This window comes from Typopeltis vanoorti, chromosome 7 (genome assembly GCF_054136105.1).
Source record: "Typopeltis vanoorti isolate ZY-2024b chromosome 7, IOZ_Tvanoo_1.0, whole genome shotgun sequence".
In the NCBI taxonomy this organism is placed as follows: Eukaryota; Metazoa; Arthropoda; class Arachnida; order Uropygi; family Thelyphonidae; genus Typopeltis; species Typopeltis vanoorti.
In genome coordinates, this window is record NC_143555.1 from 79,812,142 (window position 1) to 79,840,078 (window position 27,937).

Sequence of the window (27,937 nt, forward strand, 5' to 3'; positions counted from 1 at the left end):
TAAGTAAAGATACAACAACAAAGGCAGAAAGAAATGACATAAAAGGTGTTTATAAAAACATTAATATGATGACAGGAAGGACAAAGATGCAAAGAACTGGAGCAGTCAAGAATGAAAGAGGTGAAATTCTGATAGAAAAAGAGAAGATATTACAGAGATGGGAAAAATATGTAAGTAAACTTTATGAAGACAGAGGAAGAGGAGAAAATCAAATGAAAGAGCATAGTGGGAAGAGGCTGTACATCATGAGGGAGGAAATGAATCTAGCAATTCAAAAGATGAAAGAAGGAAAATCCCCTGGAATAGATGGTATACAGATAAAACTTATAAGGAATATAGGTGAAAAAGGTATGGAAGGGTTATGGCAAATTATTAACGGAATTTATGAGGGACAAGAATTACCAGAGGAGTTTAGAAAATCAATTTTTATTCCCATTCCAAAAAAGATGGGAGTTTTAGACTGTAACAATTTTAGAACGATAAGTCTTATAACTCACACAGCAAAAATTCTGGCACAAATAATTTTAGAGAGAATTAAGAATAAAATAGAAAAAGAAATGAATGAGGAACAATTTGGATTCCGAACCAACAGAGGAACTAGAGAAGCTATAACTTGACTAAGAATTATTGGGGAGAAACCACTAAACCATGGTGGAAAGTTGTTTTTGGGATTTCTAGATTTTGAAAAGGCATTTGATACAGTGAAACATAAAAGGCTTTTTGACATTCTAGAAAGTATTGATATTGAACCTTATGGCTTGGAAATTTTAAAGAGATTATATTGGTCACAAACAGCATCAGTATGCGTAAATGGAGAGGAAACAGGAGAATTCCTGGTGGAGAGAGAGGAGTTAGACAAGGATGCAAGTTATCACCATTACTGTTTAACCTTTATAGTGAACAGATGCTTCAAGAGGCACTTGAGGAAGGAATAAAAATAAATGGAAGAATCATTAATAACTTACGATATGTGGATGATGTAGTGGTGATGGCAGAAAGTGAAAATGGATTACAACAAATTGTTCAAAGAATTGAAAACTCTTGTAAAGAATATGGACTAAGGATTAACACAAAGAAGACCAAGATAACCAAGAAGACCAATGATGAGGAGGACACTGACATGTAGAAGTAGGGAGATTCTTGTTCCATTGTATAAGGCTTTGATTAGGCCACACATGGACTATTGTGCCCAGATTTGGTCACCTGGTTTTCAGAAGGATGAAGAGATGTTGGAAAGGGTCCAAAGGCGACTGACTAAGGTAGTTTCTGACCTCTGGAATGTCGAGTATGAGGAAAGATTGAAAAGATGTAATTTGCAGAGACTAGTGGAGAGAAGGAAGAGGGGAGATATGATAGAGACCTACAAGTTGGTAAGGGGTTGCTATAGGATCAATGGTGGAGAAGTTCTACAGCGAATAGTGGGAGATCAGGGGAGAACCAGAGGTCATCCCTGGAAACTGTATAAAGAGGGTGTGAGTAGGGGAGTGAGAGGCAGGTTTTTTTCGTACAGAGTTGTGAATGATTGGAATGCCTTGCCTGAGAGTGTGGTGTCTGCAGGGAGTTTGAATGTGTTTAAGACCCGGTATGATGAGATGTGTGTGAGATAAAAGGACCTCCTAGATGAGTCTTTGACTCCATGAGGTCTTGTTTAATAATAATAATAATAATAATAATAATAATAATAATAATGATAATGGGCAAAAAAAAAAAAAAAGGATATAATGTAAAGATAAGATCTGGAGGCAAGATTTTAGAAGTGGAAAGATTTCAGTATTTAGGTAGCTGGATCTCAGAGAAAAAAACTTCAGAGTTGGATTAGAAATAGAATAGGCAAAGCTAAATCTGCATTTATGGAAATGAAGAGAATTTTAATAAACAAGAATATTAAAATAGGTGTTAGAATTGGAATAGTTAAAGCAACAGTTTGGAGTATTGCAAATTATGGAAGTGAGTCATGGACACTCAGAAAGAGAGATATGGAAAGAATTAATGCATTGGAAATGTGGTGTTATAGATAACTAATATTTAAGGAATTGACAGCGTATACTAGAAATATAAATTAAATAAACTTTAATATATACTTTCCGATATTTCGGCAAACGTCACGTTGCCATCTTCTTGGGAACTTAATATAAAGACACGTGCACACAAGTACTAATAACAGCAAATGAGACTAAGCTAGGAAGCTAACGTTTTCCTAAAGTCCTGATGGTGTCCCCTGGCAGGCTATATTGGTAGTTCTTGGCCTTTGGGCTGAAGTACTTCTGATAAAAGTTTCCCAAATTTGGGGCAGTCTCATGCATCCAAATTTGTTGAGGTTTGGCATGTTCCTAAGGGCCGAGGCTGATTCCATGAATAGTCTTTATGAATATACTTGAACTTGCTGCGGTGTATTACTGTGGCTTTCTTCCATCTTATTCTGTGGCGAGTATCCAGAGCGTGGTCTGCAAGCCCAGAGTGGCTGTACTGGTGAAATCGGATGTAATCCTTGTGTTCTGAGATTCTGATATTTGCTGTCCTGCCTGTTTGGCCAAAGTAGGACAATTTACAGCTGCAAGGGACCTGGTATACACCAGGTAGGTCTAGGGGAAGTGGTTGATCTTTAGTGGAGCGGATAAGGGATGCCAGTTTTCTATGTGGTCTGTAACAAGTGGTCAAGTCATGTTTTTTAAGATTTTATTGATTTTTTCCGAGGTGCCTCGGATGTAGGGAATGGTGATGGATTTAGAGTAATCTTTTTTGTGAAGGGGAGGGGGTGGTGGGTTGTGGATAACTGGGTTAAGTATTTTTTGGATTTTTTGGAGGGGATAACCATTGGCTGAGAAAGTGTTACGGATGTGATTTAGTTCAGTGGTTAGGGCTAGATCATTTGAACAGATTATTTTTGCCCTGTTGAATAATGTCTTAATAACTCCATATTGTTGTGAGGGGGGGGGGGGTGATGGGATTGTTGGTGAATGCATCTGCCTGTATGGGTGGGTTTTCTATAAACTGAGAAAACCAAGGTTCCATCAGGTTGGCGGGTGACTAGTGTGTCTAGGAAGGGGAGGTTATTGTTTTCCTCTTTTTCCAGGGTGAACTTGATTCTAGGGTGTTGGTTGTTTAAGTGTGTTAGGAAGGAGAGGAGTGAATCCGGGCCATGTGGCCAAATAGCGAAAACATCATCAAGGTAGCGAAGCCATATGGTAGGTTTTTGTGGGGCTGAGTTTAAGGCTTTCTCTTCAAACGTCTCCATGAAGAAGTTGGCCAAGGGTGGGGGAGAGTGGTGAACCCATGGCTGACCCCTCTATCTGTTTGTAGAATTTTTCCTGTCAAACGAAATAGCCTGAGTTCATTGTAAACTGAAATAAGGCTGAGATATCGGGAGGAAATTTAGCTTGGATTAGCTCTAAGGTTTCTTTGAGGGGGACATTCGTGAATAGGGAGGAGACATCAGAACTGACCATTATGTCATTATGTTGGAGTGTAAGGTTTTCTATACTGGCTTTGAAGTGGGCTGAGTTTTTTATGTGTGATGGTGTGTTGCCAGTATAGTGTGAGAGCGCTTTGGCTAAATGCTTGGCTAGTTTGTAAGTGGGGGAATCAATGCCATCCACTAAGGGACGTAATGGCACATTTTCTTTGTGTATTTTTGGGAGCCCATATATGCGGGGGTCTAGAGTTATAGGGTTTTAGTCTGTTGGTAATCTCCACAGGCCAGGAAGTGACCTTCTTAATTTGCTCCCGAAGAATTTGCTCCACAGGCCAAGAAGTGACCTTCAAAATTTGCTCCACAGGCCAAGAAGTGACCTTCAAAATTTGCTCCCGAAGTAATGCCTGGCTCGCCCGGTTGTAAATACAGAGAGCTTTCTGTGAGACGAAGCAGTGTTTAAATTTTACACAGTTCGGGATGACTTGATTATCCCGGCAGCGTTTTAGGAATGCCAGACAGTCAAATTGTCTGGATAACTTCAGCTTTAGTTTGCCATAATGGCGGGCCTTGCATGCAAAGGAATCTCCGTGGATGATCATTATTCTTGTTGAGAGGCTTATACGCTGGTTAAACATGATAACTAATATTTAAGGAATTGACAGTGTATTCTAGAAATATAAATTAAATAAAATTTAATATATACTTTCCGATATTTCGGCAAACGTCACGTTTCCATCTTCTTGGGAACTTAATACAAAGACACATGCACACAAGTACTAATACAGCCATGGGTTCACCAATTTCCCCACCCTTGGCCAACTTCTTCATGGAGACGTTTGAAGCGAAAGCCTTAAACTCAGCCCCACAAAAACCTACCATATGGCTTCGCTACGTTGATGATGTTTTTGCTATTTGGCCACATGACCTGGATTCACTCCTCTCCTTCCTAACACACTTAAACAACCAACACCCTAGAATCAAGTTCACCCTGGAAAAATAGGAAAACAATAACCTCCCCTTCCTAGACACACTAGTCACCTGCCAACCTGATGGAACCTTGGTTTTCTCAGTTTATAGAAAACCCACCCATACAGGCAGATACATTCACCAACAATCCCATCACCCCCCCTCACAACAATATGGAGTTATTAAGACATTATTCAACAGGGCAAAAATAATCTGTTCAAATGATCTAGCCCTAACCACTGAACTAAATCACATGCGTGACACTTTCTCAGTCAATGGCTACCCCCTCCAAAAAATACTTACCCCAGTTATCCACAACCCACCACCCCCTCTCCTTCACAAAAAAGATTACTCTAAATCCATCATCATTCCCTACATCCGAGGCACCTCGGAAAAAAATCACAAAAATCTTAAAAAAACATAACTTAACTTCTTGTTACAGACCATATAAAAAATTGGCATCCCTTATCTGCTCTACTAAAGACCAACCTCCCCCCCCCCCAGACCTACCTGGTGTATACCAGGTCCCTTGCAGCTGTAAATGGTCCTACTTTGGCCAAACAGGCAGGACAGCAAATATCAGAATCTCAGAACACAAGGATTACATCCGATTTCACCAGTACAGCCACTCTGGGCTTGCAGATCACGCTCTGGATATTCGCCACAGAATAAGATGGAAGAAAGCCACAGTAATACACCGCAGCAAGTTCAAGTATGAAAGACTATTCATGGAATCAGCCTCGGCCCTTAGGAACATGCCAAACCTCAACAAATTTGGATGCATGAGACTGCCCCAAATTTGGGAAACTTTTATCAGAAGAACTTCAGCCCAAAGGCCAAGAACTACCAATATAGCCCGCCAGGGGGCACCATCAGGACTTTAGGAAAACGTTAGCTTCCTAGCTTCAGTCTCATTTGCTGTTATTAGACTTGTGTGCACGTGTCTTTGTATTAAGTTCCCAAGAAGATGGCAACGTGACGTTTGCCGAAATATCGGAAAGTATATATTAAAGTTTATTTAATTTATATTTCTAGTATACGCTGTCAATTCCTTAAATATTAGTTATCATGTTTAACCAGCGTATAAGCCTCTCAACAAGAATAGTGGTGCTATAGAAAGATGGAAAAGATTAACTATACAGAAAGAATATCAAATCAAGAAGTTTTAAGAAGAGTTGGAAATGGGAAGAACACTGTTCAAGAATATTATGCAAAGAAAGACCAGATTTGCAGGAAATCTTCTGAGAGGTTCTTCAGGACATCTCACAAGAACTATATTACAAGGGAAAGTTGAGGGGAAGAGAAGACGTGGAAGACCAACTAGAGAGTGGTTCAATGACATTGTGGAATGGACTGGTTTAAGAATGATGGAGGCAACAGACAGAGAGAAAAGGAGAAGAGCTGCTCATCTACTGCAAACCTCTTGCTAGAGGATGCTACCGGACGACGACGATGATGTCACAGAAACAATTTGAAAATATTTTTCATACAATCGAAGTTTTTAAGCAGCAATGCTTAGAGGCTGACCCTGATGAAGAGAGAAAAATAGTAAAATTTACAGAAGTAGTAAAAGAGGCAAATTTTGAAGAATGCATTAGGTGCATTAATTGAGGGATTGCTGTACATCATCAGTGTGTAGAAACAAGCAATCAAAGGAACTGGATTACAAAGTACATACAGCAGTCGGTAGTTTACCAATTAAAAACTGTTGCAGCATGCTAGAAATTACTATTAATAAATAATATTATTAAGAATATTATTAAACAACTATATATGAGACATTTTCTTTGGATTTTATTGGACCATGATTCTTTATAAATATATGTATATAATCGTCTACCAGTTTTGCCAGCTTGAGTCTGTCTGGCTTCTTCAGGACGAGAATGGTTTCACTAACATTAAATGCTACAACAGAAGAATGCAGTAACGACCTTAAAATCAGTTAAAAAAATTGAAAAGGACATGTGACATTAAGAACATAAAGTGTGGAGACTTAATCATTGTTATAGTTCGCCCACCATTTGTAGATCTCTCCTTGGCATTTTGCCAAGAATAGTCAATTCATGCTGAAGGGGAGAAAGAAATGAAGGATGTACGAATTGGTACATCCAATTCGTACATCAAATTGGATGTACGAATTGGTACATCCAATTCGTACATCCAACATGCGAAATTACGTACTTTCTTGTCTATCGCTGTACTAGTACTAGCTTGATTTTTGTTGTTGCTTTTTTGCATTATTTTTTTATTATTAATTTGTATGATAGATCCAGTACAGTCAACAAGTTCTGTTGTTAAACGTTTCAGTAGCTCTTGCAAAAGAATATTGAATAATGTGCTGACATTCTGCGAAAAAGAATAGTCTCCTTGTTCCCCTTTCTCAAGTCATAAAACGTGCAAGTGCAATTGTGGGTGTATCGGAGTCGACTGTTAAAAGAATTCGTAAGGGAATCAAAAGGTGAAGGTAAGCCAAAATATAAATCTCTTAAAAAAAAGTGCCAGAGTAAAGAAAACCATCGAAAAACCATAGCTTTGAATGATTTTGATGTAGACGCTATAAGAAGAACTATTCACGAATTTTACGTGGTCGAGAAATGAGTGCCAACTGTTCCAAAATTGATTCCTGTGCTTAAAGAAAAAATTAATTTTCCTTGGAAAAGAGTAACTTTAAGGAAAATACTTCATGAAATCGGATTTTGTTTTAAAAAGTCCCAGAATAAAAGGAAACTTATCATGGAGCAAAGTGACATTGTTTTATCTAGAACGCAGTATTTGAGAACAATAAGACATTTCAGGGAGGAGAAAAAACAGATTGTGTATCTAGATGAAACTTGGATTGATAGTAATTTAACTTATGGAAAATGTTGGCAGTCTAAAGAAGAATGTGGAGTGCTACAAACTGGAAATGCCTCATGGCGCATAATAATTTTGTGTGTGGGTGAAGAAATGGGTTTTTTACCGAATTCAAACTTACTATACAAAGCCAATTCAACTACTGGAGATTACCATGGGCAAATGAATTCTATGATCTTCGAAAAGTGGGCAGAAGAAAATCTGATTCCAAACATTCCTAAAAATGCTGTTGTTATAATTGATAACACTTCATATCACTCTATTCGTTTTCACTATAATATTTAAGGAAATTACAACGTACTAGGATATACATTAAAATAAATTTTAATATATTTCAATATTTCGGCAACGTCATGTTGCCATTTTCAAGAACTTAGTACAAGACACGTGCACGCAGGCACAACAAAACAAGTAAGTGAGGAAGAAGTAGGAAGCTATTATTTCTCCTAAAGTCCTGATTGTGCCCTCTAGCAGGCAATGTTGGTATTCTTGGGCAATTGGGCTGAAGGTCTTCTGATGTAGGTTTCCCAAATTTGAGGAAGTCTCATGCAGCTAAATTTGTTGAGGTTTGGATCGTTTCTTAGGGCTGAAGCTGATTCTATGAAAAGCCTTTCATATCTGTATTTGCTATGGTGTATTATCCTGGCTTTCTTCCACCATATTCTATGGCATGTATCCAGCGCATGGTCAGCAAGACCAGAGTGGCTGTATTGGTGAAAACAGATGTAGTCCTTGTGTTCTAAAATTCTGATAATTGCTGTCCTGCCTGTTTGGCCAAAGTAGGACAGCTTACAGCTGCAAGGGACCTGGTATACACCAGGTAGGTCTTGGGGGGGGGAGGTTGGTCTTTAGTAGAGCAGATAAGGGATGCCAATTTTTTATATGGTCTGTAACAAGAAGTTAAGTTATGTTTTTTTAAGATTTTTGTGATTTTTTTCCGAGGTGCCTCGGATGTAGGGTATGGTGATGGATTTAGAGTAATCCTTGTTGTGTGTGTGTGGGGGGGGGTTGTGGTTTACTGGTTTCATTTTTTGTATTTTTTGTATTTTTTGGGGGGGGGGGTAGCCATTGGCTGACAAAGTGTTGAGAATGTGGTTTAGTTCTGTGGTTAGGGCATTGTCATTCGAGCAGATAAGTTTAGCCCTGTTGTGTAGTGTCTTAATGACTCCATATTGTTGTGAGGAGGGGTGGTGGGATTGTTGGTGAATGTATCTGCCTGTATGGGTGGATTTTCTATATACCGAGAAAACCAAGGTTCCATCAGGCTGGCGGGTGACTAGCTAAAAAAGGAATGCAGTTGTTTTTTTCTCTTCCAGGGTGAATTTGATTCTGGGGTGTTGGTTGTTTAAGTGTGTTAAGAAGGAGAGGAGTGCATCAGAGCCATGTGGCCAAATAGCAAATACATCATCTACATAGCGAAGCCAAACGGTTGGTTTTTGTGGGGCAGAGTTTAAGGCTTTCTCTTCAAAAGTCTCCATATAAAAGTTGGCCAAGGGTGGGGAGAGTGGAGAACCCATGGCTATCCCCCTCTATTTGTTTGTAGAATTTTCCTTGCCAAACAAAATAGCCTGAGTTCACTGTGAACTGAAATAGGGCTGTGATATCGGGAGGAAATTTAGGTTTGATTAGCTCTAAGGATTCTTTGAGTGGGACATTTGTGAATAAGGAGGAGACATCAAAACTGACCATTATGTCAGTGTGTTTGAGTGTAAGGTTTTCTATGCTGGCTTTGAAGTGGGCTGAGTTTTTTATGTATGAAGGTGTGTTGCCAGTATAGTGTGAGAGAGCTTTGGCCAAATGTTTAGCTAGTTTGTATGTGGAGGAATCAATGCCATCCACTGTGGGACATAATGGCACATTTTCCTTGTGAATTTTTGGGAGTCCATAAATACGGGGGGGGGGGGTGATGGAGTTATATGGTTTTCATTTGTTAGTGATTTCCACAGGCCAAGAAGTGACCTTCTTAAGGAGCCTGTGGGGTTTTCTAATTTGTCAGTTGGTGGGATTGTACTCGATAGGGAGGTAAGTGGCCCGATCTAACAATAGAGATTTCAGCTTACCTGTGTAATCTTTTTGGTTAAGCAATACTGTGGCATTCCCTTTGTCAGCTTTGGTGAAAATGCATAACCAACGTCTAAGCCTTTCCACGAGAATCACTCTATTCGATTAAACAAAGTTCCAAATTTGTCTAATAAGAAGCAAGTTCTCATGGATTGGCTCTCTGCAAATAACATTTCTCATTCCCCAGATATGCGAAAAATTGAATTCCTTAATTTGGTCAAAAGAAACTTACCCAGAACTAAACTATTTAAATTCGACATGATGATCAAAGAGCATGGATTTCTAGCTTTGAGGCTACCACCATATCATTGCGATATTAATGCTATTGAGTATGTTTGGGCAGAAGTGAAAAGTTTCATTCAGCATCGCAACGTAATGGAGATATTGACATGTCGAAACTTTTTAAGCTTTCAGAACAGGTGATTGAAAGTATTACAGTTCCAAACTGGGGGAAATATTGCTCTCATGTCACCTCATTGAAAAATATATATGTATTGGGACAAAGACGGAATTATCGAAGAATTATGCGAACCTTTGGTGATCGGTTTAAGTGAAAGTGATGGCGATTCGGACACCGATTCAGATGACTCTGAAGATTAAAAGGATTTGATAATGGTATTTTTTTACAACTTTTTTTGCATGGGTTTGTTAAAAAGAGACACAACAAGTCATAAATAATTAATCGGTTTAGGACATTAAAGTGTCTCAGTTCTCTCAACTGTAAGTTTAGAATATAATTGTTTTATGCTATACCTTTTTAATTTTGTTAATACTCTACGTACATTTTTCCAACTGTTATACAAGCAAAATAGTTACACTTTAAAAACTACAATGTTCATAAAAGAAAAGCTAAATTTTCCGACCTGTAATAATAAACAAACTCATCCCAGAAGACAGATTGATTACCCTATTATCGGAATGGATTCTCCTTTTTCTGACATGCACAGAAGTGTCGAGAGATCTTTAATCGGTGGGCGAACTATAGTAAATCGTGTTTTATAGTTTTTCGTGTAATTCAGACATTAACAAAGACATTATCTTCCTTAAAGCAGACAAAGGCAACTCAACAGTTATTATGAATACCAAAGATTACATAGTGAAGATCGATGCTTTAGTTTCTGACTCGTCTACCTATCATATATTAGATGTAGATTCAACCATGAAAAACCACAGAGACCAATCTCTTAATATGCAATATGACTAGATGGCCTCAAGAATTACAAAGAAATTTAAAATCTCTACATCCATTACCACCACACCTACATGGTGTACCAAAAGTCCATAAAGTCAGAGTTCCGCTTTGCCCGATCGTGGACAGCAGAAATTCTCCTACATACCTACTAGCCAAACACCTAGCCAGTCTGTTGAAAGAGAAGATAAAGAAATCGACCTCATTCATAAAAAATTCTCAGCATTTTGTTGAAAAAACTAAAAAGTATCAAATACAGATAATTTTTATACATTATGCAACTTTTCCACCATTGTCTAAAATCAAACTATTTTAAAGTAAACAACTTATTGTATCAACAACTGGAAGGCTTAGCCATGTGCAGTCGCCTGTCATTACCGTGCATGGATCTGTTCATGGAAAAACTAGAAAATGATATCCTATCAAAAATAACTCCGAAACCATCAGTCTGGTGGAGATATGCAGATGATGTGTTCATCGTTTGGAAAGACACTGAAAATGCCTTACACGAGTTCCTTCAAAAAGTAAATTCTTTCCACCAAAAAATTAAGTTCACACTAGAGTTAGAAAACAACCATCAATTACCTTTTTTGGATGTATTAGTAAAAAAACAGGATAATGGACAAATCAAGCTCACAATCTACCACAAACCTACAGACACTGGACGTTATCTTCATTTTTAATCTACTCATCATTATGCACAAAAACTTAGCATCATACATATGCTCAAAAACAGAGCAATAAATATCATCACGGAAGAAAAAGATCTACTTGATGAGCTCTCACTCATATCAAAAACTATATCCAAAAATGGTTATCCACAAAATATAATTCAAAAGATTCTCTATAGAAACAGCCCACAGCGACAACCTCAAGTGACACAGTACACATTGTCCATCGTCATACCTTATGCAGACTCAGTCTCCACCAAAATAGCAAAAATCATGAAGTCTTTCAACATCAGGGTTGCCTTCAAACCTATTTTAACTACACAGCACATGTTAAGATATCCTAAGGACAGCATCGCTTTCTACAAATACACAGGAGTATACAACATCCCATGTTGTTGGGGACTGAATTATGTAGGCCAAACATCACGAAGCCTAAAAATCCGAAAAAAAGAACATATCGGAGATGTCAACAACAACAGATCAGACACCTCAGGATTAGCCCATCAATTTCAAACCTTTCCATTGATTGGGACAACAGCTCCATGCTGTACATTGAAGAAGATTTCAAAACTCTAAAAGAAACTTTAAAGAAGCTGCAGTGGTACTCCGGACAGGAGACAATCTCAATAGAAATCAAGGCATGATATTAAAAGACATTTGGAAAAGCTTAATAAATTCACTATGTTTAGCAGAACTGAATTACGTGAAAAACTATAAAGTGTGATCTACTAACAATGATTAAGTCTCCATGCTTTATGGTCTTAATGTCACGTGTCCTTTTTCAATTTTTGTAACTGATTTTAAGGTCGTTACTGCATTCTTCTGTTGTAGCATTTAATTTCAGTGTAACCATTCTTGTCCTGATGAAGCCAGACAGACTTATCATCATCGTGCATATCAAGGATTTAGGCCTAGCATGGCCTGTTCCAGCCTTAGAGGTCATCGTTGAATCGTTTAAGAGGACGTCCTGGTTTTCTTTTACCTACTTGAGCTAGACAGACTCAAGTTGGCAAAACTGGTAGACGATTATATACATATATTTATAAAGAATCATGGTCCAATAAAATTGAAAGAAAAGGGTTCATGTTTAGTATAGAAAAGAACCAAATATTAACTACCCAATCGGCCAAGACGTATATATACATCCAGATTACCATGGATGCGAAGTGCATATTAAAATTGGAATACCATTGATATCATATTGAAAAATATGTGATGGATACAAAGTGTAGAGGAGTGGTGTATTTTATCCACATTGACAGCGACGTGGTTAATAATCAAAATTAAACAACTATTTTTGATGGTTACATAAGATCTCCCAAACTTTTGGGGAAGAGAGAGAGAGAGAGAGAGACAATCATTCCGATTCAGATTTGGCCAATGTAAAAGAACTTCACAACTTTCTTTGAAAAGGCATTCATATTTAAACCTGTACCTATGGAGAAAACGAGCTTTATCCCACTGGATATTGTGTTTAGTGTCAAAACTATGTTGTTTTGATAACCAGACCACACTCTTGGGGTTTTTTTGTATTTGATATAATATTGATGTTCTTTAATTCTTTTTTCTACAGAATGGCCTGTTTATCCAAAGTATGTTAGATTATATTCACACAGTATCTAGTAAACGCCAACTAATGATAGAGGTGCCAGTTTGTCTTTTGTAAATGGTAACAGATAAGAAATTTTGTTGATCGGAAAATATGTGGGAATGAGATGATACTTCTTCAAAATTCTACCAATCGGTTCTGAGATGCCACTTATTTATAATCATGCCACAGGTACCTTTAAAGATTAGAAATATCCATTTGTTTAACATACAACTAATGAAGGCATCAAGTGAGCCTCCCAGGGAAGTGTTATGATAAATAGGCTCTACAAGGAAGGGGGGACTGAAAAGTTCTGATAAACACCTATAAACATGGTTCTACTTCAATTCCTTCATGGTGATTATCAGCACACACACCTGCATAGAACCCCCATGATGTGTGACAGGTTGCTCCCTCCCATTAGAATATCTGTGCATGAAATAGAATGATTTTTTTCTGCACAACACATCCTATGCAAATCCTGGATGAATGGAACCAACACATTCCTGATGTAGCATTCAGTATTCAAGATCATGGTCACACCACTCTCTTCAATGAAGTAGTGCCCAATTATGCCATTACCGGAAACTGGACACCAAGCAGTACCTTCTCACTGTAAAGCCCTACACCACTATTCTAATCTTAATTAGAACAGTGGTGTAGGGCTTGTGTGAATTTTGAGAAGTAATTGCAATTAATTGCAATTTATATATATGTGTGTGTGTTTTAAATTACATAACTATACCTGTTTCCTTTGAATAAAAAAATAAAATAAAAAAACAGTAGTACACAAAGATAAATAGACAGATAAAACACTCTAAACACTAAAACACCTCCAAAAGCAAACTTTCCTCATTCTGTCAACCTAGACAAGATGCACTCTAAATTTAGAATAAATACTCTGATAATTAATTTAAAAGTTACCTTTTTTTTCTTTCCACTTCACTGTCATCAACACTATAATGTATGCTCCTGAGCAGTAATCGCAGTGGTATAGAGTGATATACTTAGATTCTGTCAAGATTTTTAATAAAATGCTGCATGACAAGATTAGGGATTAGATACTAGATTGCAAGATGAATAGGTGATCGGCTTTAGAAAGATATCTGTTAGTTGTGTATGGGGCATGGTATCCTAAAAGAAACGTCACTAGTGGTGTTGATCTATTGGGGGAGATCTGTTTTGAGACATTGTTGTTGTTTAAATTGTATATTAATAATATTGGGTGGCTTTAGCTTGAGATATGCAGCTGTTTGCAAATGATGCATGGAGAAAATGATGGAAGTCAAGCAGACGTGTGTCTGCTTGACACGTTTTTTTGTTTTAAATCCTCTAAGCAATCTGTTTGAATCCTCCTGTAAAGAGGATTCAAACAGATTGCTTAAGTGGGGAAGTCAGCAGTACTGCCAGTTCAATGTTCCAAAGGGTAAGGTTCTGAAATTTGTAGGTAATGGGATGCAAAGTATACAAGTGATGGGGAAATTCTGAAGTAAAGGAGATGAGAGATCTGGAATGTTGGCAAACAGGAACTCGAAATTTAGGGATCACACTGCATAAGTTCTAAAGTCATTATGCCAGATTATGGCAACAATGCAGAGAACCTTGATATGCAGAAACAAAGAGGTTATAGTTTCCATCATATAAGGTCTTGATCAAGCCTCATATGAATTTTTTGCAGATTTGATCCCTTGGTTTTTACGTGATCATAATATACTCTTATATAATAATTTAAATAAATTATTATATACTTCATGGAGATGAAAAATCATGAGAGGATTGACTTAAGTGATATGTGGGCTCGGAATGGGGGACACGATGACAGATTGAGGGAATGCAATTTGCAAAGCCTTGTAAATAAGAGGAGGTGGAGGAGAGGCTCTGTGATTGAGACACATATGTTGGTACCAGGTTAATATGGAAGAAAATTTTGTTAATGTGGAAGACAAGTGTAAAACAACAAACCAATTCCTGGAAATGTATAATGAGGGCATAAGAAAGGAATTAGAAAGCTGGTTCTTTGAATGGAAAGTAGTTGGTGAGTAGAATGCATTGCCTAAGAGTGTAGTGAATGCAGACACATTGAGCTTTAAAGTGAATTTAAAGCTCAGTATGATGAGCTTTGTGCGTGTGATGTATACCTCCCACGGTGAGTTTTATTTGTTAGTAATAAATAACTAGCAATAATAATCATAACCACATATAGTTAAATGTCAGTGAAATTCAATATGGCAGAATCATGTTAATATAAACTCAATTTATAAAAAATTTTAATTTATACAAAGTACATTAGTCTCCTGTTGAGAAACAATCTTTTCTAAGAAAGCATTAAACATTTAATACAAAATTTAATTACTGCATTTCATAAATTCTACTTTTATCCTGTGAGAAATATATTATGTTATCCTGTATGATCAACACAAAATTTGGTATAATTCTATTAATAGCCTTATTGACATGCATGACAGCCAATTCAAAAATGATACAGTCACATAATGAAACAATCAACAACAAATTTCATTAAGGTTAGTTCAATTGTTATATGAGTTCAAAGACTGCAAAATCTCATTGTGATGCCATTTTAAAAATATTATATTACTGTGAAAATTTTTTATTACTTATATTATAATATTATTATCATCATTATTACACCCTCCATGGAGTCAACACACTCATAGTGGGAGTTCATTCAAATCCAAAACATTAAAGCCTCTAGTTGCTTCAATCACACACACTGCTATTAAGATATAATCTCTCAGAAATTCAACAAACTCTCACTCTTCTTGTTCCCATACACTATCTCCTCCTTCCATTCTATATTCCTGTAATTAAAGTCTCCTATCAGGATCACCTTTTTTTTTTTACATGCCCAACTAATTTGCCTAAATATTTCACAATCGGCATTCTCTGCATTCCCTGGCATATAACAGCATCCTATCAGATATACATCATCATCAAATTCCTGCCATGTATACCCTCAAGGGGTGTACAGGATATGACAGTACTACATAAAAAATTACATCATTACTAACTTCCTATCTACAATATTCCTCCAAATCAGTCTGTTACTTGTCAAGACTCCAACATTATCAGATCTTATATTTCTATCGTCTAAGGCACTTTGTACCGTATCAATCCACCTATATCTTGGTCTTCCTCTGGGTCGTTTTCCTGGCAGAGAACACTTGTTTTGCTAATCTTTCCTCTCCCATTCTATTTAAGTGACCATACCACCTGAGATTAGCTCTGCTAACACATTCCTGGATGCAGACAATGTCAAGTTCTTTCCTAATATCCTCATTTTTAATATGATATTGCCATTGATGCCATCTGTTCACACCTCTAATCTTTCTCAGGACTCTCATATCTGCGGTCTCTAGTCTTTGGTCAAGTGTTTTACTTCTGATCCAGCTCTCAGATCCATAAGTTAAAACTGGTTTGAACACTGTCTTGTATGCAGCTAATTTAGTGTTCCGACTAATTTCTCTCTTATTCCATATGAATTTATTCAATTGACTTCCTACCATACCAGCTTTGTTAATTCTGTTGTCTATTTCCATATTTAATTTACCATTTTCAGTAAAAATTGTGCCTAAGTAGCTGAAATGTTTTACTTGTTCCACAGGTTCTCCATTCACAACACAGTCGACATTTTCAACAACTCTACCTATTTTCATTGTCTTTGTCTTTTTAATGCTGACCTTCATACCATATCTATTACAACAGTTATTCAATTTAGTCAGGGAACCTTGCAAACTTGTAGTGGATTTATTTAGAAGTATAACATCATCCGCATAAAGCAAAGAGCTGACATTAACATCTCCAATTTTGATATCAGGTTTAATACCACTTTCCTTCATAATGTGATCCATATAGATAATGAATAACAGAGGAGATAATGTACATCCTTGTCTAACACCAGATTTAACATTAAACCATCTTCTTGTACTTCCTTCAATTCTAAATGCTGACTTACAACTCAAATAAAGACTAAGTATTGCTTGATATAATGCCCCATTGACACCATATAACTGCAGCATATTGAATAGTTTCTCTCTCTTGGCACCTTGTCATATGCCTTTTCCAGATCGACAAAACTTAAATACAGATCTTTGTTATATTCCCATGCTTTCTCAACTATTTGTCGTAAAGTGAAGATCTGATATCCTGACAGCCTCTATTTGGCCTGAATTCAACTTGTTCTTCACCAGGCATTTCTTCCACAATCTTCTCAATCGTTTCTCAAGTATACATGCATAGATCTTGCCAGGAACACTCAGTAGGGAAATACCTCTGTAATTCTCACATGCAGTTTTATTTCCCTTTTTATATATGGGTACTATGAGAGCTCTACTCCAATCATCAGGAATTCGTCCCTCTGTCCATGCTTTCTGAACTATGCAGTGCAGCCACTGTAAGACTTTTATACCACCATACTTCAGCATTTCTGGTCGAATATCATCTACTCCTGCTGCCTTTCCACATTTCAAGCCTTTGATGGCTTTTTCTACTTCAAGTATGGATATGTATTCTTGACTGCATGCCTGGTCAGTGTTTTTTATCACTGTGCTGTCATCATTGCTTGTTTCATTTAAAAGTTTTTCAAAGTAATTACTCCATACTTCAAGGATATCTTTTTCTCCTGTTTTCATGTCACCTTTATCATCTCTAACCTCCTTTTACAGCACTCTTTCCTCCATTCCTAAGCTTCTTCAACAACCTCCAGAATATTTTGCCACCTTCTTGATATTTATTTTCTATATTCTTGCCAAAGTCCTCCCATGACTTTTGTTTAGCTCGTTTTACACACTATTTAGTTTTCTTACATTTGTGTCTGTATTCTGTAAGAGTAAAAGCTGACTTATTTGCCAGGAACTTTTGATATGCTTTCTTCTTTTCCTTCACTGCCTCTTTAACTTCCTGTGTCCACCAGGGAGTTCTGACTTTTTTATCCTTGCACACAACCTCACCACATGCCTCTCTGGCAGAATCAATCAATGTTTTCTTCAGAGTTTGCCACCGAATCTCCAAGGTTTGATTCCTGTTCTCAAACTCTTTCATTTTCTTTTCAATAATCTTTCTGTATTTTAGTCTACAGTTCACATCTGAGAGCTGTTCAACTTTTATTCACTTTAAAACTTTCTTGCATGTTATTCTTTTCAATATGAAATTCAATTTTATCCTGCTCAAGACTAAATAGTGATCACTTCCAATTTCAAATCCTCTGTACACTCTGGTGTCCTGCACCAGGGAGAAAACATCACTATCAACAATAACATAGTCAATGAGACTTTTCTTATTCCTAGCCTTTTCTCTCCATGAGTGAATTTGTGCACATTTTTATGTTGGAACATGGTGTTAGTAATAACCAGTCCATGTCCTGAGCAGAAATCCAACAGATATTTGCCATTATTATTAGCTTTGCTCTTTTCTCCAAATTTTCTCAAAATATTTTTGTATGTCTCACAATCATTTCCTACTCTGCTATTTAGATGTCCAACAAGGACCAACTTTTCCTTTTTCATTGCTTTTTCTAAAGCGTCAAAAAATTCATCCACTTCTACCTTAATAGAACCTTCTGTGGGACCATAGGCACAAATAAGTCTCATTTTCCAGTTCCCCATTCTCATATTTGCCCACATTACTCTACTTGAGACTGACTGCCATTCAAGAAGATTAGCCTCATCTTTTGTGTTGAATACTATAGCTACTCCTTCTTTTCCTTGATTGTCATTGCCTGAATATAACATTTTGTATTTATTGCTCAGAAAGATTTCACCAGTTTTGGTCTTTTTTGTTTCAGTCACCCCTATTATGTCGATCTGGTACTTATCTAATTCCTCAGCTAGCTCCATTTCTTTGTCATTCAGGCTTCTTACATTGATAGTACCGATCTTTAACTCTGGTGATGTTGAGTTGGGGTTTGTTTTCAGATTTGTTCCAGTAGCTGACTTTTTGCTGTTCGCCCTGGTTCCCTGGCGAAAACAAAGGGGGCCTTGTTTAACCAGGCAACGCCCCAGCCGGTATGAAATTTTGTCATGTTGTACCATCATTTTTTATTTTGGTTTAACCAATAAGAATACAATTTGGTCGTCTAAATCCCAAATTGCCAGCCCATCCTCGTTCGTTCAGTATCAAAGTAGATACCCCCAACAGGGTGCACCATGAGAAGGTGAGGATTGGACATTAGGTCAGAAGCCCTGGTCGGTTCTCCGCATTCCTTTAAAGGCTATGTGGAGGTCTCCTCTCAGTTATACAGCTTTGACCCTTAAGCACCCCTATCAGATATACTAACCTGCTTATTTCAACTTCACACTAAAGAGATTCAAAATCTGTGCTTGCACTATCAACTTCCACACTTTGCTTAAACAATTCCTCTGCAATAATGAACAGTACTTCTTTCCCCCCTCCCCTGTTTTCACATTTCTATTCTTCTCGAAAATTATATATCCATATATATTATATATCCATATATATTTATATATATCTATCCTTTATATATATCCTTTATATATATATACAATTATATATCCATATATATATATGAAGCAGGCAAAATAGCTGTAATTATAATAATTATATATCCTTCTATTTCTATTCCCAACACCACATCCTCCCAAGACAACTATGTTTCTCTTATTCCAATTATCTTTGGGCATACTGACTCAATCAATGCAACAAACTCAGATGTTTTGTTTCAAATACTCCATACATTTGTATACAAACATAACAATCCTTGTGTGTTTGAGGCCATTCTACCAGCACCAACATTTTCTATTCTAGCTGCTATACCACACCTCTCTTCCTCTCTTACATTGGTCTGACCATTCCCATTTCCGTAATTCTGACTCTGGTTTCCATTCCTACCTGTCTCATCCTCACCTTTATCGTCTTGTGCTGCTGTAAACCACATCTTCAACCTCATATCTATCTTTCTCCTGTCGTACAATCCGTTTATTTGTTCTATCCTGCTTCACAAGTAGACTCTGTTCATTTAGTACATTAATTTCTTGACTCTGTGCCTTCTCAGAAAACAACAGCCTTTCTAAATGCACAGCACCAAACTCATTCAAAGGTAATCCATCAGCCTTATACCATTTCAAATTCACTCCACAGATTTACAAATTGAACCTCCCTTTGCTTCACACAACTCAGCCATTTTACTATTCATTATCTCTGCTCCCCTTGATGCACTGTTTTCATATATGGGCAACATGCCTACAACTTTCCCAACAACACTATTCTTCTTTATCTTCTGCAACAACTTTCTCAAGTCTCTATAAACATTCTTTATTTCCCAAAACTAAGTCATTTGTGCCCATGAATACCACTAATTTTGATGTCTGGTCTTTCATTTTCTGCAACCCATCAGTTATTTGCTTCATTGTTCCACTACGAAAGAATGTTTTGTGCACTTTATTTGTCATCACCCCCCTAATGATTGAGTCCCCATACAATAATATACAACTATGCTTTGTTTGACTCTTTCTTCATAATACTAACTTCCTCCTTCTCATTATCATCAGCCAATCTCTTCTTTAGATGTTTAATATCCTCATCCAGACGTCTCATTTCTGTTTTCATTTTCACTAACTCCTGCCTAAGCTCTTCTACTATGGTCCCAACACTTGCTTAGATTATAAAGAAGATTATATTACTATAAAAATTATATACTCTATATATAAAAAAGCACTAGTGAATATAAGACTCTTTAATATGACATTAATTAAATAGTTAACTGGTTTTCATGTTTTCTTTAATATTAATACTATGATTCTTCTTTTATTAGGGCATATGTGAATTTTAATTTCATTATGTTGTTTCTTTTCTGGTTATTTCTTTAATAAATAAAAAAAAAAAAAGTATTATTTTCTTATTCTTATTAGATGAGGCTTAAGTGATTAAAAGAAAAAAAAAGAAAAGAAACTGGTGACATTTTGACTCATTATTTCAAACATGCCAAAATATCCCAAAATTTCTCTCTCTTTAACTGAATGTTAATGAGATTCTACTATATTCAGCTTCATAAAATTTATATAGAAAAGTTGGAAGAATGTACAAACATTATAAATACCTCGGATTACAGGAGAGTTGTCCTTTAAGAAAAAATTGTTCAAATACTTTGGTATAAATGCAGATAGACAGGCATAACCCAAAGCTGAAAAAAAAAGAAAGATAATAATATATAATGGTTACAGAAATAAAAATAAATAAATAAATAAAAATTCAGAAACCAGGCATCTGGAAATTCAATTATCTGTAGTAATGACACAAACACAGATGAAATAGCAAAACAATAATTAAGACATATTTTATAATGATTATGTTTGTGTTTTGTATTTGTGACTATTTATGTCATCATTTTTGAATTTTTTTAAAAATGTTTTCTCTTTTTAAAAGAAAGCAACCATAGTAAAATTTACCAACTAATCCATTCAATTAAACTCTAATACAAATTTTGCATTAAAATAAATATAAATTGATGGCAAGAAATTCATTTGAGAAGGCAGCGAGCAAAGGATTTGGTACTGGTAGTAGGGACAAATACAAATCACTTGACTGGGGACAAGGACAATGTAATATTGGTTATAGGAGGTTTATTTATTTAATTAGCATATGGCATAATAAAGACACATGACATCAGAATATATAAATACATATTTGTTCAGACAATAAAAATGAGACAAATAATGCACATATACAAATATCAGGTAAAAAAAAAAAAGTCTAAAATTTTAAGTCTAGTTGAGATAGCCAATCAAGAGCTGAAGGATCCGCCTCAAAAAAGTCTCTCAAGTCACCATGATAGGCTCTTATGCTGCAGTCCTCCACAATGTGCCGGATGGTTTGGTTTATGGCCCCCACAGTCGCATTGAGGTGTAAGTGATCTTCCCCACTTGTGTAAGCTGTCTGCGCAGATACCATGTCCTGTGCATATCCTATTTAGGCTTTTCCATAGATGACGCGGAAGCTCAATCCCTTTTGGATTTTGGTTGGGAAGGATATACTTGTTTAAGTCTGGTGATGATTTTTCTTTCCAAGTTTCTAGCCATTTCGAATTAACATTGAAATTGCCATTTACTAGTTCTGCAGCAAGTATTAGCAGAGGCCATCAGGATTTAAGGTGATTCATATTTATATATGGAAGGTCTTCATGTATCGGCAACAGGGAATTGTTGTTTATTTTTTTGTATTCTTTTACTAGAGCATTTTGTCTGCACAGATTTTGTAGTGCAATAATGCTCAAAGTTGGAAGCCAGTAGAGGGGAGTGGATTTAACACAACCTGTTATTGTCCTCATCGCTGCATTTATTTGCATGTTGATTTTCTTGATATGAGGACTGTTTAGCCATACTGGTGAACAATATTCTGCCGCAGAGTAGACTAAGGCTAACGTGGAGTATCGCAGTGTAAAAGCACTGAAGAACTCCATGTAGAACCACACAGTTTTTGTATGATGTTATTACGGGTTCTGATCTTTAACCACCTTATCGGCCATTAAAGATCAAATATGCATCCTCAAAAGCTTCGTATTCATAATAAATTTCAATGTAATATCAAATGGTATTACAATTTTAATATGCACTTTGCATCCATGGTAATGTGGACGTGTATATATACGTCCTGGACAGTAGCATGGTTAAAGAGAGATTCTCCAGATGTCTTTTGAAAGATAGTGCTCTATCCAAGTATAGGAGGTTATTAAGAAGGATAAAAGATAATAGTGTGATAGGAAAGGTAGTCAGTGTGTTGCTCAGGTATGATAGTGATAAGGCTGAGAGCAATAATTTTTATTATGTTATTATTTGGTAACCTCCATGGAGTCAACAGACTCATCATGGGAGAACCACTCAACCAGCAACATGTCTATCATAATGAGCTTTGAAGTTCTGTTATGAACACCACCTGCACTCAGGCAATGCATTCCACTCACTAACAACTTTCCACATAAAAAATCTACTCCTCACTCCCTTCTTCATCACATCTCTATACAATGTCCAGGAATGGCCTCTCATTGCTTCCCATCATAACATCCACTCTTTTTATAATTTCTTCTGTATTAATATGATAGAATCCCTTAAATAACGTGAAGGTCACTATCAGATTTCCTCTTTTCCTCCTATCTACCAAGCTCTGTAATCCACATTCTCACAATTACTCTTCATAACCAACATTCCGGAGTTCTGATGTCACTTTGGTTATTCGTCTTTTGACACTCTATAGTGTTTCCACATCACGATGAAAACTAGGTGACCAAATCTGAGCACAATAGTCCATATGTGGTCTGCTAATGCCTTATATAGATGCACCACCACCACCACCTCCTCATCACATGTCAATGTACTTTTTTATCATAGCAGCAATACAATGTGCAGTCTTTGCAATATGTATAATGTGCCTTCAGAACTTCAGTTCACTGTCCACTATCACTCCAAGATCCTGAGGCTCATCCATTTCTTGAAATACAGTATGCAGCCTTATGTCTCTGTATCTCAAAGTGTAATAATACCTTGCATTTATTGACATTAAAACTGCAACCCCCACTCATTTGTCCAAGATAAAATTCTATTCAAACCTAACTGGAGAGAGAATTAATATCAGCACTCCTCCTAATAATTTTCCTAACTTTGCATCATTGGCAAACTTTTGAAGATCTCCAGTCAATCCACATAAGTTAAACAATAGGGCCCAAGAACAGAATTCTGAGGCACACACCACTGGTTACCTTCCTGTTCTGAAACATGGCTCCATCATACATAACCTGCTGATATCACTCAAAGAGCCAATCTCTGATCCATCTAACCAATATATTATCTATTCCTATCCTCTGCAGCTTGTACACCAACTTATCACGAGGTAATCTATCAAATGCTTTTGCAAAATCCAAGAATATCACTGTATATGATTCTCCCTTATTCAACACATTCGTCACCTTATCATAAAACATAATCAGATTGCTAAAACAAGACCTACCCTTGAACAAACCCATGCTGACCATCATAGAGAATTTTATGTTCATCAAACCACTCCACATTCTATTCCTAAGCAATTTTTCCAAAACTGATCACAAATGCAGATGTACAGACTGGTTTATAATTGGAAACTTCTATTCTCGAACCATGCTTGTGGAGAGATATTACTTTGCCTTCTTTCCATTCCTTAGGAACCTTCCCTACTGCAAGACTTTCAATAATTATCCAGGACAAGGGCATGGCTAACTCTTTTGAACATTCTTTAAAAATATGTGGTGATATCTCATCAATTCCCACAGCTTTATTAACATCTAACCAAAGCAACACTTGATACACCTCCGTACCTTTAATTCTCCTAATTCTTGCCTCCCTTCTACATGTTGCACAGCATCATTCACACCACTATGATCTACACTGATGAAATGTTCGTTAAATAATTCCACTATATCATTTACATTATGAATGATATGTTAAGAGAAAGGAGTGCAATTTGTTAATGTGTGGAATGAGTTTGAAGGAAGAATTGAACTGTGTAAGAATGATGGACTGCATTTCACTAGTTTCTTGCAAGTAATTCAAAGAGATTGCTGCTGGAAGAGAGAATAAAGAGAGAGTACAGAGAATGAATCTCAGCAAGTAAGAAGTAATGTGAAAGAGACAAAGAGTAAGAAAGGAGAGATTGAAGTGGTGCTTATGAATGAAGAAGTAGACACCATACCGTGAATGTAGAGAATGAGAGAACAAGTGTGCAAGGGTAACAGGAAGACTTAGGGTGGACAGGAGAACACAGCATGAAAAAGGTTGATGCTACAAGAGAATGTGTAATAAAAAAAAGGGAAGGGGATGACCTGGGATGTAGGGAAAACAGTTGGATTTGAAGAAGGTTCTGGGATGAATAAGGAGAAAAAGAAATGGCTTGAGGAAAGTATGGAGAAGTACATCTCATAAGTGATATCAGTGAAACTTGTTATAGATCCAGGAATGAGCTATTATGTTTGTATACAAATGCTAAAAGTAGCAGAAAAAAGGGAAATCAAATGACTGCAGTGATCGAGTTTGTTTACCCAAAAATTGCTTGGAATAAGTGAGACATGGTTTGATGAGGATGACATCTTGACAGGAACAAAGATGGAAGGATATGATGTATTTTGTGAAGACAGAAAGGGTAAAAAGGGAGGTGGAGGGCTACTGATGATGACCAGGAAACATATAAGCAAGGGTAATCATTACAGGTGATTTTAATTATGACAAAATAGATTGAGATGACAAGATAGCAACTGGAAGTAAAGAAAATGACTTTCTTGTTTGTAGGACAACTACCTCAGGCAGTATGTAACAGAGGGTACATACTGCCTGAGGATGTCATTATAAATAAGGTGTCATACAGAGGATGTCATTATAAATAAGGTGTCAATCCTCCATCCAGTTGGTAAGAGTGACCATGAAGTGATTACCAGGGTGGTTGCCAACAATGTGAGGACTTCCGTAAGGAAAGGGTATATGTGGAACTACAAGGATGGTAATTATGAGAAGCTCAGGAGACAGCTTGCAGCTATAGCAAAGAATGAGGAGTTGAGTGAAAAGGAGATCAATGCCATTTGGGTGATATTCAAGCACTATCGCATAGAAGCAATATCTAAATGTATTCCAAAGGTCAGAAAATTAAATAAGGTGTGTGTGTGTGTGTGTGTGTGTGTGTGAAATGGATGAATGAAAAGATTAAGCATGCAATACAGAGAAAAGAGGCATTATGGAGATAACATAAGAGGAATGGTAATAATCAATTCCATGAGGAATACAAAGAACAAACAAGAAGAGTGACTCAGTTGTTAAGGTTAGCAAAAGTTCAACATGAGCAGCAGTCAGCTAATGAAGCCAAAAAATCTTAGGGAGTTCTATCAAGATATAGCCCAGCAATAATAAAAAAAAAAAAGAATGATTATGTTGGATGGCAATGATTGAAGAATATGGTATAAGGACAACTCTTGCAGAGAATATAGTTGAGATATTTAATGAGCAGTTCCTAAATGTCTTTCATCCTTGCAAATGTGACATTATGGAAAGTTTGAGAGCAGCAGATGATGAGGAGGAGAGACTAATTGTGAGTAAGGAAGAGGTATATGGGAAATTAAGCAAACTTGATATTAATAAGGCTGAAGGACTTCATGATATATCACCACATATTTTAAGGAGTGTGTCAGAGAGTTGACATCTTTCTTGGAATATTTTTTTAATATGAGACTTACATTGGTTCAAGTTCCAAAGAAGTGGAAGGAAAGCAAGATTTTATCGCTTCATAAATGAGGTGAGAATTCTGAAGAAGAGCCTGAAGGATGAAGAGGAGAATGAAGAGGTTATGCAGGAGTTTCTCAGAAAGAGGATGTTATGAAAGAGATATCAAGAACACGGTACTCTCGATATCAAGAGGAGTATAAGGTACAGGCTAGGGAGATGATGAGTATAGTGTGGAAAGAGAAATAGATATATGAAAAGGAGACTGGTTGAAGTAGGAAGGCAAAATCTTACAGAATTATACAGTATGTCACTAGTAGAAGAAATGAAAATATGGAAGACTGACTTTAGTTGCTGGAGACAGAACATGGATTGCAGCTGTTGAAGAGGTAGTGGAAATGCTCAATGAATATTCTGTAAGGCATTTCATTTAGGGGTAGAGTTAGGATTAGGGCTGAATAACAATAGAGAGGAGGAACAAAAACCACATTTCAAGAACAGAAAGTGTTTAGAATATTATGTAACTTTCATGTTAATAAGGCTGCGGAACTGGATGGAATATCACCTCATATATTAAGGGAATGAGCCTCCTCTTCCATAGCTCAGTTGATACAGACAAGCCCTTTGTAAATGATGTGAGGAACCTTTATCAGATCTTTTCAATCAAATGGTGAGTTCAAGTTTCACATGGAGGTTTGGTCGTTTTCTCTCCTGGAAACTCAGATTTTTCATTGTTCAAAACAGGTAAACCAGATCCATACACACAGATCTTCAGACATACTTACCTTTACAGAATGCAGCAGGGGAGTGGCAAGCCAGCTGCATTATCTGCCTAAAAACTCTTAATTAGGGAATTCAATCTGATTAGAATGGATGATTGGATATTAAGGGAACATGCAAAAAAAAAAAAGTTGGCAGTGCCTTGACTTGGTTGTTCACCAAGAGTTCTAACAACAGGAACAGTCCCAAAACAGTTGAAAGATAAAGAGAATCCAAGGCAATTGTGTCCAACTACAGGCCAGTGTGTATATCCAGTGAAGTCATGAAGGTGTTAGAGAGGTTGGTTAAAAACAGAATACACCCCCCCCCCTGGATTGATGAGAATGGAAATCTTTAAGAAGAGCAACATGAATTTGTTAAGGGAGGGCTTACTTCAATAACTTACATTTTATAACAGGATGACTTATAACTAGTGCATTAGACAGAGGAGATGCTTATACTGTAATTTATCTGCATTTTGTTAAAGCATTTGATTGAGTACCATATGACACTCTACTGTTGAAACCGAATATAATGGAGGATGGTTAGACAATTGGTAGCATGAGTAGTTATAGAGATCATCAAGTAATAGGAGTCAGCTGGTTGTGTGCAGGGGTGTAGTGTCCCAAAATGGACAGTGATGAGTGGAGTACTGTTCTGGGACCACTTTTTATATAAATCCTGCCAATGAAATGAGTACCAAGTGGCCTAAGGATTTTTTTTCTATTTTTTGTTAATGTTTATAGTTTTGTATTTTTATTTATTTTTTATACAGTCTGGAAACCCTTTTCCAAAGACCAAACATAGAACTTTTCAAGCCACTCTGGGACTCCAATAAGCAAGGTGGTGGGTCTTGCACTGGACAATGAAATTATCTACCACCTAAAGATAATAAGAAACATCCTTGCCCATGGGGAGATTTGAATGTGCAGCCTGTTGATTAGAGAGCAGAAACACTTACTACTCTGCAAACCAGCCCAGCATTTAATATATATATATCAAAAGGTTTGAGAGGAGACATTCAGATGTTTGCTGATGATGCTAAATTATTAAAAGCAATGTTAGGAAGTCCTGACATGATGTTGCAAAAGGATTTGAATAGGGTAGTGCTTTGAATGTGAAGAACTTTGAATGATGTGAAGAACTCTGACAAGCAGGGATAAGGAGGTGATAGTTCCACTATATAAAGATCTAATTAAACCACATTTGGTGATAAGGAAACACTGGAGGGAGTGT

General features: G+C 36.7%; 1 protein-coding gene across 7 annotated transcripts in view; it reads right to left on the reverse strand.

Annotated features, from left to right (window-relative positions):
* The window catches only part of LOC150104805 (TBC domain-containing protein kinase-like protein), a 559,840-nt gene that overhangs the window by 166,387 nt on the left and 365,516 nt on the right, over positions 1 to 27,937 (reverse strand). For all 7 annotated transcript variants that reach the window (XM_090395364.1, XM_090395368.1, XM_090395367.1 and 4 more), the window contains exon 17: positions 20,812 to 20,895. In XM_090395364.1, coding sequence (XP_090251490.1) covers positions 20,812 to 20,895 — 84 coding nt within the window. The remainder of the gene's footprint in view (positions 1 to 20,811; positions 20,896 to 27,937) is intronic.